This window comes from Capra hircus, chromosome 22, assembly GCF_001704415.2.
Source record: "Capra hircus breed San Clemente chromosome 22, ASM170441v1, whole genome shotgun sequence".
Lineage (NCBI taxonomy): Eukaryota > Metazoa > Chordata > Mammalia > Artiodactyla > Bovidae > Capra > Capra hircus.
Window position 1 is genome coordinate 50,325,766 of NC_030829.1, and position 16,343 is coordinate 50,342,108.

General features: G+C 41.3%; 1 protein-coding gene across 5 annotated transcripts in view; it reads right to left on the reverse strand.

The window, feature by feature from the left end:
- RBM6 (RNA binding motif protein 6) overlaps positions 1,951 to 16,343 on the reverse strand; it is an 83,221-nt gene continuing 68,828 nt past the window's right edge. For all 5 annotated transcript variants that reach the window (XM_018067180.1, XM_018067181.1, XM_013973591.2 and 2 more), the window contains 14 exons: positions 14,233 to 14,293; positions 11,880 to 12,146; positions 11,334 to 11,494; positions 10,423 to 10,520; positions 9,697 to 9,739; positions 9,475 to 9,556; positions 9,164 to 9,249; positions 8,283 to 8,429; positions 7,871 to 7,966; positions 6,523 to 6,783; positions 5,427 to 5,501; positions 4,648 to 4,745; positions 2,937 to 3,066; positions 1,951 to 2,197 (listed from right to left, as the gene is read on the reverse strand). In XM_018067180.1, coding sequence (XP_017922669.1) covers positions 2,072 to 2,197; positions 2,937 to 3,066; positions 4,648 to 4,745; positions 5,427 to 5,501; positions 6,523 to 6,783; positions 7,871 to 7,966; positions 8,283 to 8,429; positions 9,164 to 9,249; positions 9,475 to 9,556; positions 9,697 to 9,739; positions 10,423 to 10,520; positions 11,334 to 11,494; positions 11,880 to 12,146; positions 14,233 to 14,293 — 1,731 coding nt within the window. In that variant the 3' untranslated portion in view covers positions 1,951 to 2,071. The remainder of the gene's footprint in view (positions 2,198 to 2,936; positions 3,067 to 4,647; positions 4,746 to 5,426; positions 5,502 to 6,522; positions 6,784 to 7,870; positions 7,967 to 8,282; positions 8,430 to 9,163; positions 9,250 to 9,474; positions 9,557 to 9,696; positions 9,740 to 10,422; positions 10,521 to 11,333; positions 11,495 to 11,879; positions 12,147 to 14,232; positions 14,294 to 16,343) is intronic.

Here is a 16,343-nt window from a genome sequence, read left to right on the forward strand (position 1 = left end):
TCTATTATCTACCTTTTGTTCCAGCTGCTATAACAAAATGCTGCAGAATGGTTAAGTTGTAAACAACAGAAAATTTTTTTCTTACAGTTGTGGAGGTTGGGAAGTCCAGGATCAAGGTTCCAGCATGTTTGGGTGAGAGCCCTCTTCTAGGCTGCAAAATTCTTGTATCTTCACATGGTGACTTCTGTGGAATTTCTTTTATAAGTGCACTAATCCCATTACGACAGCTGATACCTCCACCTTCATGATGTAATTACTTCCCAAAGTCTTCACCTAGCAATACTATCACCTTTGGTGTTAGGTGATACTGGTGGTGGTGGGGAACACAAGCATTCAGACCATAGTACTGCCTACACACATAGACTTTTTTACATTTTCATAAGTATGTATGTATCTATATGTAGCATCCAACAGGATGACATCAAGTTAGAAGGAAAACTTAGTCTGACTAGTTCAGGAAAAGCTTGGACCAGCTTCCAAAAAGTGTTTTGACCTACTCATGAAGGTTGGACAGGGAGTAATGAGACATATCACAGATGCACTCGTGACTATCAGTTAGACCAGAAGGGCTCTTGGAGTACATCTGTCTAGGGCTGAAAGATTCAAATGGCCCTTCTTCTAAAATGCTGCCCTAGTGGTAGCAAGGCCCAGAACTAGGGGCTCTTGATCCTGAAGCCAATGTACTCCTGTTTGTCTTCCTTTTTGAAGGGGTCAAAAGATTAAGAGAAAGGGGTTATTCTTGGACACAGCATAGCAAACTATTTAAATTCACATTTACTGTTGCTAGAAATGTTTATTCCTTGGTATATTCCTCCATCTCCTTACCTCTCCCACCCCTCACGCTCATCCTGTCCAAAAATGCCAATACCCCTACTCAGTTTTGTTTTTTTTTAATCGAACCCTCCTTGGTCCTCCTTTATGCATGCAGACTCTCAGTTGACCAAAGGTTGGCAAAAACCACAAGCCCTGGGCCAATTCTGGCTTGTGACCTGTTTTTGTAAATAAAAGTTTTATTGGACCACAGCCAAAATCATTTGTATTGCCTGTGGCTGCTTTCTTACTATAGTAGAGCTGAGTTAGTTGCAACAGAAATCCTATGACTTATAATATAAAGACTAAAATACTGACTCTCTGACTCTTTACAGAGAAGTTTACAAACCCCTACCTTATACAATCAAGATGTTCCTTCAAACATGCAGTTCTCTTCCTAAGAAACATTCTTCCCCTGAGATACCTGAGAAGTGCAATTCTGAGTACCATATGCTCCCTTATTATTTTTAAGTTTTAATAGGTTCACAAGATATAGCAGTCCTTTTAACTACAAAGAATTTTTTTAAAAACCCTTTCCTTTGGAAGCAAATTCTGTGAAATGGTATGAGTGATATGGTGGGCAATAAGGAAAGATTTGAAAGAGGGCAGACACTTCTTTGGAGAATCCTAGCCATGGAGGGAAGGAGAAGCTGGGGCAGTGGCTGCAGAGAAGTGGCATAATTCCTATTATGTTGGCATAATAATTCCTATTATGCCAGCTTGCTGTGGTGATCACAATGTGTGAAGCACTGAACACCCAGCAGACACTCAGAAAAAGAGGTGTCACAACACTGCCTCCCCCGACCACCAACGAAGTCAGAAGAGCACTTCTAAAGGTCTAATGAGTAATAAACCCACATATGGAAATAAGTTCAGCCTTAGCAGTTACAATATTGAGATGCTGTTTTCACTAATGAGATTAGATCTGACAGTATTCATACAGGCCAGTGTTCAAAGGTCCCTGCAGCCAGTCCTCTCACACTGACAGTAGGCAGTGTTCCAGAGCTCATGAAAGCCCTTGCTGCCATTTCAGCATCACCTCAAATGGGCCCACATCAAGGGATTCTCCCCCGCCTACCAATAGCCCCAAGCCCCACCCATCTCTGGGAGGAAAATTTAACCACCCCCCCCAAAAAAAAATCACATTGAAAAAAAGTTTATTTAAAAAAGTTCTAGCAGCAAGAACAGTAACAAAACAAAAAGAGAGACAGACAAACAAAACAAGAAGGAGGTTGTGTCCTATGGGACTTGTCTCCACTCTTTAATCGAGTTCTTTATACCGAGCAAACATGACTCTTCGCACAGCATCTCGGTAAGTCTCATTGGACTGTCTCTTGCTTGTTCTTCCTGGAGCTCCCACATTGGGACCCCTCATCCGACTTTCAGTCTGTAGAACAAAGACAAACATTGAAGTGGGCTCTGTAAATTAATTAGCTTCAGGGCTGGTCTTTAACATTTCTGGACTAGTAAGGAGAACAAGATACAGGAGAATTTTTAAAGAATGCTTAATTAATAAACACTCAAGATGAATAAGAAGGATGGTGACACCATGACTTCAGGATTCAACACCAGCAATATGAGAAGCCGACCTCTTATACTTGGCATTTTCAGACGGGGACTAAGACAACACAAAATGGGCAGTGTTCCCTCGTATCACCTTTTCTATCTTCTTTTCTTGAAACATGAGGGGTGAGGCCCTTCATGAGAACCAGGACTAATATCATGCTCCTCAAACTTTAGCCATCAAAAACCTCTGATGACAATTCCTCTCTGAGATGCCTTTATACCTTCTATTGCTGGTTCCTGGTTCTTTTCACCAAATTATTCTTCACTCTCAAAAGGCCTGATTCCCATGCTACCCCATGTCTTCCTCTTTGTAACAATAAAATGAGCCCCACTCCAACTTCTCTCTCTGCTTCCCATCACCAATCAAACTGCAAAGAGCCTAGCATGCCTAGCTATAACCTAGGAATAAAGACTGACAGCCTTCTCAGCTCTCAAGTTCTTTGCCAGTGATGGAGAAAGCCCACCTAATAGGCTGGGACATAGTTGTGGGCCACAGAATGAGAGGAAGCTAGGTATACGCCAGGTTCATGACACCCCTAACAAGATGGAAACCATTTCACCTCCTCCGCCGAACCCAATCCTGGATGGCCATATCCGAGGCCTGCCCCCTTCCTCCAGCCAGTGGCCTGTTGGACATAGCCTCCTTTGCTGCTATTGTCGATGCCTTCTTTACCAACAGGCTTACGATCGCTGCAAAAGAAGCATACATACTAAGATTCCAGTGATATGCTTGTGAGTCCAATAAAAACCTCTGTCCTTTTGATTTGGACATGCCTCCTCTTAAGATTATTAAACAGTTAAAAAAAAAAAAAAGCATATTAAACAATATCTTTCAGTGCCTGCTCTCTACGAAACCAGCTTTGTCCTGGATACAGAGACTAAGACCTGACCCTGTTCATGGGGAAGGATGTGAGAAGGATAATATGTCAACAGATGCTTATAGCACATTGAAGAGCTCAGCCATGGATGGGGCAGCAGTACATATCTATTATGGAAATGAAAAAATCACAAACTTGAAGGGGTATTCTCACAAATGAGGAATTCTAACAAAAGGGTATACCTGAACAGGTTCTCAATGAATGATGAGCTTGCGAGCTAGAAAAAGCATGGGAGGAAAGGAGGACACAAGCAGGGAAAAGTGAAAGAATACAACTTGCCCACAAGAGAAGCGGTAGGAGCTGACCAAAGGCTGCTTGATCCAGACTATGAACAGCCATGAACATAATGCTAAATCATGACCTTTCCCCCAGAGGCATATTCTATCCTGGCTACTAGTTCTTTCACTTACCAATGAAGAGACCTGCTCAAATTTCACTAGATCAACACCTTACTTAAAATCATTTCATAACCTCGTACTGCCCTACGACAAAATCTTAGTAAGGTGTTCAAAGAGCATGGACTTCATGAACTGGACTGAGCCAGCCTCATCTCCTTGTCACTCAACCACATTTTCCCAGTATTCAGCCCATCAGGCTATGTACAACTTCTCAAATGCATCACGACCTCTCTCTTTCATCCATGAAACATGCAGTTCCCTGCAACTAAAATGCCCTTCCCTTCCTCACCGGATTTCTGTGTCTGCCCTATGAGACAAATTATCACCGAAGCCTTCCTTAGTCTGTGTTCAGACAGCCAAAGATAATATTTATCTTATCCCCCTGAATATTCTTTGTACTCGGTGCAGTATCTGTACACAGTGGCTATCAGAAAATTTTATAACTCTGGACTCAAAACTTGGGAGCTCTCTGACCATAAAGAAGCACAGGAAGCTACAGATTATATATCACCAACCAACCACTTATTCAGCACTTATGTGGCAACCCATTCCAGTATTCTTGTCCGGTAATTCCATAGACAGAGGAACCTGGCCGGCTACAGTCCATAGGGTTGCAAAGAGTCGGACATGACTGAGTGACTAACACACATACATGTGAGAATGAAGGTTCCCTGTAGAAAAAGTCCAGGAGTGTGACATTCTTATCAGGTTAATAAAGAGATACAGCATTACTGATAAGAGGAAGGGTTCCCAACCACAGCCACTCCAGCCCTGGTTTTGAGCAGCTAAGCAGCCAATGATTCTTTCGTGTAAACATATATACTGCCTGTGTTAAGACAGGTGGTCAAAAGGCTGGGGTGAACCTCATGCTCAAAGAGTTCAGAAAGAACCTGCTCCCAAAAACCTCACTCTCTGAGATCAGAAAAAGGCAGCAACATGGAGAAAGAGATCATTATGCCTGGAGCTGTAGGCTGAGTGAAGAGTTTATAGTTTACCTGTCAGTTTCCCTGGAGTATTTAATGCGTTTCCTTTCTGGAGAATCCAAAGACTGGAGCTTTTCCCTGCGATCATTTCCTCTTTCTTTAAACCTTCCCTGTTGGTAAGGAGAAGAACAGATCTGAGATTTCCATCTGAGGGGGTGGGGGAGTGGCAAAGTTTCACTTTATTCTGGGTATTTCCTATAACGAGAAGGGAATTCAACTGGTAACTCCTAGAATCTCTCACTTTAAACATTCATGAGAAAGTAGTGGCTTCTCTTAACTGGTAAATTTGGGAAGAACAGGTTATCTTCCCCTCTTCTGAGGAAAAGATAGCCTCCACAGATGGATTCCTAACAATCACATAAGACCCGTCATAGGCCAGTAAAGCCTGTAGTTGCCTAAGTGAGTCCGCCTAATTGTGTGGTCTAAATAGCAAGTCCATTTGGCTCTCAGACTAAGCTACTTCCTCCAACTTGGCTTTTAACCGTAAAAGATGCTATTTCAGCAGCCCAAGCCAACATTCTTTCATTGATTTTAAAAGCTGGGCAAGAAAGAGGAGTGTTATGTGACCTACCCAGAGACCCTAACATTACTTTTGAAGGAACCAATTTTATTAAAGTACAATTTATAAATTAAAAAAATGAAACCACTTTAACATAGTTTGATGAGTTTTGAGAAATGTACACACCATCTTTTGGGGCTTCTCCGTTCTTGATCTTCAGCACAGCCTGCATATGTTACACCAGAAATCTAAAAGAGCTGGGTCAAGGGACTGAGATGCCACCAAATCTTACCTCCCGTTCTCTCCTCTCCAGATAGGCTAACTCCTGCTCAGACTGTTTTATCTTCCGGTGGATTTCCAGGTTTTGCTGAGAAGAGAAGGAGTTCTTTGAGTGTAGGTCTACAAAAAGAGTGGTCCGAGCAATGTGTCTAGGCCTCTTCTGATAGCTGTGTTAGGACTGCAGCTCCTTTCACTGGCCAACTCTCCTAAGTGATCACTGTACTATGGAAGCAGCAACCCCTAAATCTTGCATTAACCTCACCAATGGGAACCCATGTTCTGACACACAGATTAGTTCCATGTTGTGGCACAAGGCAGAATTTTATCCTACTTCTCCCTGAAACGTAGAAGACACAAACCTGGTTTTTATCTCTTTATCCAAGGTAAAAATGGGGGAAGGGACTCTGAAGACACCACTGAAGAAAACCAAATACCCATACGCTCTGCCTACCGCCACCATCACCAGCCATCCTGACTCTAGTCATTTTCTCACACCCAGAGAGAAACACGAAAAGGGACTCCAAGGACACAAAACAACAGATTGCTCTGAGAGCCCCGTACTCCTTGAGGGTACCCCACTCCTCACATGTGGCTTCACCACACAATGCCCTCTGGAATATATAAGAAACTTAAGGTGTCTACATGAAGATATGGCAGAATGTGACTCACCTTTTGAGAAAACTGCACCCTGTCAGAGCTAGATGGAACTAGGTAAAGCCACCAAGTATCAGAGAAGTAAAGGGCCTTATCTGAAGACCAACTATGAGGTTAATAGTAGAGCTAAGATGAGAAACCCAGCAAGTGAGTGTCCTTTTCCATGACCCCTGCTCCTCCTGACTTCAGCACAGCCTCTATCCTTGGTGCTTCAACCCCAGACATACTGCTTGCCTTGTGTCTATATACTGCAGTTTTCTGAAGCTAGGCACAGTCTTAATGCAGAGCCACTCATGAACAAAAAGGTGGAAAAACAACTCATTTTTGAATTAGAATGATTTAATTAGAGGAGCTGGGGAAGAGACAGAGTGAGAAGGACAGCATAAGCTTCTTTTTACTGTAATGCTCAACAATGACAGTCAAAGTTCAGAAGGCCAGGGCCCATTCCCTAATACCTTGTGCAGATCTGAAAGCTGCTGGTGTTTGATTAAAACTTCTTTATTGGGAAACTGCCTTCTGCAGAGCAGGCAAGCCAGTTTATTCCAGTCAGTAAGTTTGTCTTCTTCATTCTCCTTCTTGGTCAGCTCCTCCCGCTGCGGGGGGTGTGCTGTGCGGGGCTGTGGAGGAGGGGTCTGCTCCTCCTCCTCTTCCTCCTCATAGTCACTGTCTCCTCCATATTCACCCAGGAGGCCAATCAGAGGGTTTACCACCTTAGGCTGGAAGGAGAAGGCCAGGGATTAACACAACCTCAACCTGTATTTGGGGCGTGTTTTCTAGATATTCTGATATCGGCATCTCATTTCTTCTTTTTGGTTTGGATAATGAACTGGGTTCAAAACAGGCCCACTGACCACACTGTTCATCTTCCAGATGGAAGCAACATGGCTTGAGCTTGATTTTTCTCCTTGTCCACTGACATAAGCCAGAAAGGTTCCCTTAGAAGTGACGTTAGCAATAGAAGAGTGATCAGAAGGAAGAGAAATGGAAACTCACATAGCCCTCAAAGAAAGAGTTTAAAAGTTACAAGTTACTTTTAAAGAGGCAGAGACATTGTAACCCATGGAGAAAAGACAACTTTCATCCAGGGCACAGAAACCCCTATAGCAAGAGAGATTTAGGCAATGGACTAAAACTAACTAAAGGATAAACACTCAGGTAAATAGATCCAGTTCCTGAATAAGTTAAAGACAAAGGCAGGGTTAGGATAGACATTACAGTGAACTGAATCAACAATGTAGAGCAGCAAAAAGTATTTATCATGAGTTTATAGAAAATGTTAAATAATGATATATGATCATTGGCCTAGCATCAAAATAACTTTTGATTACCTTGAGACTATCACTTTTAAGGCATCTAAAAAACGGGTACCAGTGTTAGCTTTGTTCACTCTGGCGGGCAAATGATAAAAAAGACATATGCATGCACTTGACATTTAAGATGTTTTCATGCAGCATCAAAAAGTAGAAAACATTAGGGCCAGGAAAACATGTTTCCTTGGTCATTTAGAAGAGAAGAATTAACGAAATCAAGATTCTAACTTAAAAATGGCTGGCATTCTCTGGTCTGGTAGGAACGGCACAAGGTAGAGAGAAAAAGGACAGATAACGGTCTCTGAGTCTCAAGGAACACTCCTACTAACAGACAGGAAAATGCACCTCATGTTTACACTCAAGAGGAGTCCTTGCCTGTGAGACACAGAGAACTACAGGACCAATAATACCGAAGTGAGTCATCAACCTTTGAACCTTCTTTCCCATTCGCAATCAGCCCCAGCCCTAGCCCAGCACATCAGCTTAGCCTTACTGGTGGAGGACTCTCTTCCTTCTTCACAGTGGGAGGCAGAGGCTTCTTAAACACATCTTCGGGGGGAGCTGTCCCCTCACTGGCATTTTCCTGAAACTGATCAAAATACCAGGTAATTTTTATATGATACTCATAAAAGCTGGGTTTAGAGTTCACCTGTTGAAATGAGTCTGATTTTCCAAACCTCTTAATTTGTGAAATATCTGTGATATTACTATAGTGATTCCAAAATAAAAAAAGGTTTAAACACATCCCATTTAGTATATATTGAGTGATTACCCTATGTCAGGTACCAGATGGTACATTTATGTACATTATCTCTTTCAGCCTTTACTACAATTCTATCTAGAAAGATATATACATTTAGTGTGCACTGTGGCGAAAAGAAAGCAGGGTTCCCATGCCCTCTTACCCGCGTGACTCCTCGGTCTTTTTTCTCCTTGCTGTCTCTTTTTGATGTTTCCTTCTTGCTACTTGACTTTCCTTGACTGCTGGGTTTCTTCTCCTTGATATCTTCTTCCTCAGGGGACCCAGGATCCTGGGGTACATAGACTTCTTGCTGCAAAACAGTTAAGTCTATAGAACATTTCACTTTCCCAGAAATTCCACGTCTAAGCAGCACAGTTCTCCTCTGAGGGAAAGAAACAGCTTTCTCTCTCTTGCCTTAGAGGAAAACATATCAAACAACCTAAAAACCCACTCCAGGGGTCAAAAGGTAGCCAGACCACTCACTGCCCATTTTTCCCAAGAGCAGCACTGTTCTCACCTGTAATGTCACAAGGCATTGATTTTTCTATATATGCAACAGTTAACATGAAGATTACCATATTTAAAACCCACCTACATAATTACAACTCAATATAAAACCGGGACATTTAAAAACACCAAAACAAAACAAAACAAAACATACACACCAAAATAAAGACTTCCTTTATGGTCCAGTAGTTAAGAATCTGCCTGCCAATGCAGGGGACAAAGGTTCAATTCTTGGCTTAAGAAGATCCCACATGCTGTGGAGCAACTAAATCCATGCGCCACAACTACTAAGCCCATGATCTACAGCCTGTGAGCTGCAACTGCTGAAGCCCCATGCCTAGAGCCTACGCTCGGCAACAAGAGAAGCCACTGCAATGAGAAGCCCACTCGCTGCAACGAAGCGTAGTCCCCACTCACAACTAGAGAAAAGCTCGCGTAGCCATGAGGACCCAGCACATCCACAAATAAATCAATCAATCTTAAAAAATATATATATATAAAAGAATGATTTACAAAATAACAAAGCCCCAAACTCACCTGTGTATTGGGGTCATAATAAGTTCCTGCCAAGGGATCATAATAGTAGCCAGTAGCAGAATCATATATGTAGCAGTCAGATGAAGCTAGAGGGAATAAAACCAGAGCCAGTGTTAGCCCCTGTCCAAAGAAGCCCTTGCTGGGGACTCGTCAAGAACAATCTAAGAAGGAGGCTGGCCAACCGAAAACCTGTAGATGGAGCTCTCTGAGTGAGCACCCCTTGTCTCTTGCCAACTTTGTGACCATCAAGATTTCAATTAATGGGCAATCAAACTAGAAAGAACAATAGAAATAAGACAAAGGTTACTCACACTGTTGTCCTTGTCGATTTACATCGGAAGACCAGTCTGAATTTCTGCCACCTCCCCGCCTATCTCGGAAATATTTTTTACCCTATCACAGAAAAACAAGTTAAAATTATGGAACTTCGGATAGCCATTTACCTTAACAATCAGCCATTAGAGAGAACTGAAGGTCACTTTTTCAGTCACTTGAGGATCTTAACAAAGCACTCCCCAACTGCTGAAGCCTACCTGATAGCAGTGCATATGGTCAGAATGGTCCCCAGAATCATTTCTGCAACAAACAACACAACATGTCTTGAGCCTGCTACCGAAAGCCACCTGAGGGGTGCCCAACCCTAACAGATCTGCTGAGAAACTCTATTCCCCCCGTGACACAGAAAGGAATCAACCCAGATAGCAGGTCTGGTGATGCAGAGATTCCTGAAGGGAGAAGCAGCGGGACTCCTGTATAACTATCTGCTGGAGGAAAACAGCAATTGAGTTGAGGGTACCAGAGCAGAGCTGACCCCTCCCTGTAAGCCTGCCTCTCTGATGCTGCCACTTCCCAGTTACCACTTCTGGGTCAAGATGAGTGAAGGAGTAAAGAATAAGATTTCCCAGCACTATGGGGGTATGAACAAAGTCAAGACAGCATTTTCTTAGGATTTCAGGGAGCAAGGATATTTTGCAATTTGTTTGCATATCCAAGGCTGTACCATCACTTGGGGCCCAAAGAGACCAGAGAGTTAAGAGGGGAAAAAAAATAAGTACTCAGTACTACTATTTAAAAGGAAAAAAAAAAAAATCTAGAGAAAGAACAAGGCAAGCCATAGAAAAAGAAAATATACATGTGAATCTGAGGCAACTTACACTGGGAAAGCCTGCTTTACCATCTGTATCTCCAGTCAGAGGTAAGAGCTGCCTCCCAAACATCTGAGTGGGGTAACACAAAGGAGTCCCATCCCTCTGCTTTACCTTCGTTTTCCAGTGGCCAGGTTTACAGCTACCATTTTCCCAGCAATGCTAAATGGTGGATCAAGGTTCTGCAAGATTTTCACTACTCGAAGAGCTTCCTGGGGAAACAAAGACTCATTTGAACCCAGAGAAAGAAAAGGACATGTCCTATGAAAGAAAACTGCACATGGATTTTCCTTCTCAAAAAAAAAAAAACAAAAACTTTATTAAACATTATGTTCTGGTCATCATTATAACACCAAGAGCACACTGGCAAAAATAAGCAACCCTTAATGAAGCGCTGATCAGAATAATGGTCAGTGTAGCCATCAGTTCTTAGTATCAATTTCAAAAGTTCAAATCCTCTTCTTTTAGTCTGCAACTGTCACTGCATCAGATCCAGTTTACAAAGTCTCTTGTGATTTTTTTGAGTGCAAAACATAATTTTCATTGCTACTCTCGCATTACTTACATGGAAAAGGGCCCCACAACTAGAAATTCAAAGCACAAGAATCTATTAAAGCAACACTTTGAGGAAAAAGAGTGAATGTTCTGTTACCATCAAACATAAAACTGTGATTGGTCAAAATGATTTTAAGAAATTAGAAAATTCAACAAAATCTTGAAAAGGTTCAGTACTCAGATTTTCCAAGTGACTAAGCTGTCACTTTATTTTAACTGGAAAATGAAATGCCACCAGACAAGAAATAGACCTGGAAAGCCACTCATTCCAACTTTCTAGGGCAGTCACTTCACCGAATGAGCCAAAGAATAACAGGGGTTATGGTGCCAAGTGGCACATGACAATTCTAAGGGTCAAGTCCTTCCAACCTTCTTGAGGTTTCCATACGCAGTTGTTCCTAGGCCATCCTGGGGTGAAAGGAGAGGGTGAGGGGTCTAGGGGATGGGGGTGATGGACAACTGCAACTCACTGCGTGGGAGTCCAGGTCAATAAAGCCATAGGTGTGGCCCATGTGCCCTGTTCTGTTCTTGATGATACGGATGTTGGCAGTAGTAAGGCGGACATAAGGCTCCAGCACTTCCACTATCACCTCCGGTGGAGTGGAACGATAGATGCGTTTTAGCATGATTGCTGAACAAACCAAGCACAAATGGGAGAGGAGAAAGGAAAGAGAGAAAGGTTTACAATTTTGAAGTCTTCAGAGTTTGAGTGTATTTTTTTTTTATACTGCAGATGTTACCCTGCTCTACCAAGGGTGATTCTATAACAGAATGTTAGTTAAATACTTCACACTTTTCTTCACAATACTTAGAAATCTAAAGTTATGCCTTGCTACATTTGAATAGAAACTTGCTAGTTGGAGGATACAAATTCTGACAGCGAGGCCTGCAAAAAAACAATAGCGTCTACAATCAGGTTGAGCTGTTTTACTAAGGTGTAGGAAGTCACAGTACAGGTCATCTATGCCCCAACCGTGGTGGTCACAGACTGGTACATGCCCTGACAAACCACTTACTTTTGCTTTCCCCATCCTGGCGTGTCTCCCCAGACCATGGCTCCTTCTCTCGGTCTCTTCGGAAGGTGAATCCTTCCCTTCGAGGAGGCAGATACCTTTCTGATTCTCTCTTTTGATGTCCCAAGCGTGGTTCTTGTCCTTCTTCCCTCTTCTTGGGTTCAGATTCCTTATCAGCTGACCTTGAGGGTTGGCTGGCTTGTTTTTCTGATAGTGCTGGTATGGATGTTTTCTGAGGCTGAGGGTAGGTTACTAATTCTTGCTTAGCTTCTGTCATTAGACGAACAGAAATAGAAAAAGAATCTCCAACAGGTTTTAATCCCCCAAACACTATTCTTGTGGTTCCTCCTTACTTGCCAACAAATACTCACATTAGAATGTTTTTATTTTGGGGTTTTTTGGCCACAGTGAGCAACATGTGGGATCTTATTTCCCTGACCAGGGATTGAACCTGTGCCCCTGGCAGTGGAAGCTCAGAGTCTTAGCCACTATACTGCCAGGGAACTGGCTTATATCCTGCAAGCTGTATGGCTTGCAGGATCTTAGTTCCCTACCCAGGGACTGAACCTGGACCATGACAGTAAAAGTGCCGAGTCTTAGCCATTGGTCCACCAGAGAATTCCCTGGAATATTTTTAAAATTAAAAAAAAAAAAAAAAAAACAAAACAAAACAAAAAAACCTACAAAAAAGTCCTCTGACAAACTTTAAGCAGAAAGGCTAACAAGACAGTAAACAGAACAGTTTACAGCAGTAACTAAGTATTTAAAGAATTTAATCTTATGAGTGAGTTTTTTTTATCACTTCCTCAACATTTAAATCTTTCAGAGACCCTGGACTTTTACTATTATAACTACTGATAAGAACAGATCTGAGGAAAAAAGTATTAAACATATGGTCTTTCCAGGAGTTTGCTAGAAACATTTATGTCAAATGTGCTATGCCCAGGAGTTTTTCCAGTGTTATGGTACTAAAATAGCTGCCCAAATTCTGTAAGACTAGACACCCCAGTCTCCTGCAAAAGAAAGAAGAGACCTACCTGTACAAGGCTCATTTACATGCCAATAACTGTAACAGGTAAACGTCCTTCAAGATATAAATGATTCATTTCAAATCTCTTTCTATATCAGGATAATGTGCCCAGTTGATTGGGGGCATTTTTTTTTTTTAACAGTTAATTCATTCTTAAGGGAAGTCATGTGGCTCAAAAAGACATTCTATGGGAGCAGTGTAGAGATTACTTAACAGTGGTGACAGGCGACTAGTGAATGCCTGCCACGTATGTTTCTAGCTTAAAGTTGTTTCAACCATCTTAGTGGTATGGTGCTCAAGGGTTTCTACAACCCATTTATTCATTTGTTAGAACAGACTGAAAAGATGACTTTCTGGAGGGAAAGCACAATTTTGCATAACTGGAGTAATACAGCAAGCTAAAAATCTCTCACCTGTCGACAGGAAAGTTATTTACTCACCTTCCCACGTGCTGGTTTGGACTCTAGAGCTTATACAGCCTCCCCGCAAATATTTTCAGAACACCTGCTTCATAGCCCTCATTTGAGAGCAGAATCTCCACTACAGGCCAAAAGTCCAGCTAGAACATTCCTTGGAGGCACACTAAAGTCTAATTTGTTTGGAACAAACAAATCTTCTAGAAGACTACCAGGATCCCAGCACTGAACTGTATTTTACTGTCAGGTACTAGCTTTCCTTACAGGATAATATCAGAAAGAGGCACGTAACAGTCATTGTTATAGGACTACTGTTATAAATGCCTTTGACGGACTCTTAAGGCTGTTTACCTAGAGGTTCTCAGGAGAAATTGACTTTAAAATCAAGTCACTGAGAAGCTGGTAGGTTTATCACTCTAATAATAACACATACCCTCAATCCTGATTTTGTCTTGTTTATACTTTTACTGTTACTTTAAGGAATGTGTTTGTGTTAAGATCCTCAAATGTTTAGAATGTAAATGAGAAAGCAATAACAATAGCAAACAGTCCCCAATAACTTCAAAGAAGTAGGGGTGGAGGGGTCACAGGGACGAATGCCATGTAGACTCTTCCTCAACCTAATACCCTTAAACTGTAACAATATCCTAAGTAACAATACTGCTGACCTATGGTCAGCTGCCCAGGCTAAGTAGCCCATAATCCATCTCCTGCCCTTGGCGGAACTCTGAGACCCAAAACTATTTACTAACAGGTCACACAAAGTTAGCTATCACACAGCACTTTTAAGAGTTTTACAGATGAACTTGTATTTAGGGATGATGACTCTTTAAAGCCAAGGAAAGCAGGAAATTTGTCATGTTCAGTGTACAAAATAATAACTACCACCTCTGCCTCTACCACCACTCACCTTCCCTTGGGCACTTGCAGAATGAACATGAAGATCGGTGTCCACCAGTGCTGGCCTTACACTGCACAGGGAAAGAAAATAATTCAATTTGACCAAAAAAAAAATTTTTTTTTTAGCCTTATATATATAACACAGTGACAACTGCCAAAAATGAAAGAAATAAGCCATATCCCAGATTCCCGTAAAACCTAACCATTCTGATATCCCCTACTCATCAGAGCTGGCACAGAATCCGGTGAGCTGCTGTCTGAGAGCTGCCTCTAACAGGGTATCTGGCTGGACCTTTGAGCAGCCCAAATGCCTTTGCTCTGGACAAAGATTTCTCCCGGAAATAAACTTAACTAAGGAAAATGGACTATTAAGTGGTTTATAGGAGATTCTGTCCTAAGGCTGTGACTACTCAGCCTGCACCCAAAAATCTGATCCTGAACTGGTTATGATGGCCCGATTCAGGCTTGGCTGGAACCAAGAAGAATTCAGTGATCAATTCCTTTCTCAAATACTGATTTTAAAAAGGGCGTGGAAGGAAGAAGAAGATCCACAGGTAGCACCTCTGGTAGCTGTTCTGAGGACATAGAAAGTGTTACAGAGCATTTACACTGTATTATCTACTATACGTAATCTAGAGATGATTTATATCAGGGAATGTGCCTAGGTTATAAGCAAATACAAAATCATTTTATATAAGGGACTTGAGCATCTGTGGATTTTGATACCAAAATATAGGGAATCTATCCCCTATAGATACTGTGGGAAGATCATACAGCAGAGCTTTAAGTGGGGGAGTTATGATCCTAACCTAGGTAGCTATAGTTTAGACACCATAAAATTGATCAGTTTTAAGTGTTCTATTCAAGGATTTCTAGTACATCTATATATAGCAAGATCATCACCAAAATTTAACTTTAGAACATTTTCTTCATCCCCCAAAGAAAAACCTAGTGCAGTCATCTTCCATTCTTACCTTCAGTCCCACAGAATTGATCTTCTGTGTCTGGCATAGTATTTTTAAGTTCATTCATGCTGCAGCACTGATCAGTACTTCATTTCTTTTTATTGCCAAATAGTATTCCACTGTATGGCTATACTACATTTAGTTTATCCATTTGCCAGCTGATGAGCATTAAGGCTGTTTCCACTTCTTGGCTATTATGACTACTACTGCTATGAATTTTTTTCAGAAGTCAGTGTATTTCACATCAGGCCAAAGATCCCATATGCAGGACTGGCAGTTCAATCCTTCCAGAGAAGCACAGAAATTACAAAATACCCCTGAAATAGCTAAAAGAGTGGCCTGATATTTTAGGGGACAATCTAACCAAGCCATTCTGCTCTTTCAAGCAACATCCTTGGCAACAGTTGCATAATTCTGACATCAGATACCAACATCTTTTTTTTTTTTTTTTTTTTTTTTTTGCTGCTTAACAGAAAACAGAGTTCAAAAATTTCTCTTTAATGCTAGCTCCCTCCAACTCTGATTATAAAAAAAATCACTCATAATTCCAAGATGTAGAGACAATCACTACATAAACGCAAAATGTTCTCAGAGTTCTAATGGCCTTTTTGCAGAAATGGAAAAGATCATCTTCAAATTTATAGGAAAGTGTAAAGAGACACTGAGTAGCCAAGACAATGAAAAGGAACAAAACTGAAGGACTCACACTTTGCAACTGCCAAAACTTACTACAGAGCTGCAACAATCAAAACAATGTGGTACTGGCATGAGAACAGATATATGGATCAACAGAATAAAACTGAGAGTCTATGTAACTAAATCTATACATCTATGGGCAAATTATTTCCAACAAGAGCACCAGAACTATTCAATGGGGAAATAATAGTTAATTCAATAAATGGTTCACAGAAAACTGAATATCCACATTCCAAAGAAGATGGACCCTTAACTCATATCCTGAACAAAAATTAACTCAAAATAGATCAAAGGTCCAAATATATTTAAAAGACAAAACTATCAAATTCTTAGAAGAAAACATAAGGATACATCTTCAAGACCTTGGCTTTAGCAATACTTTCATGATACCAAAGGGCAAGCAACAGAAGAAAAAAAAAAAAAAACAGATAAAATGGATTTTATCAAAATTAAAACTCTG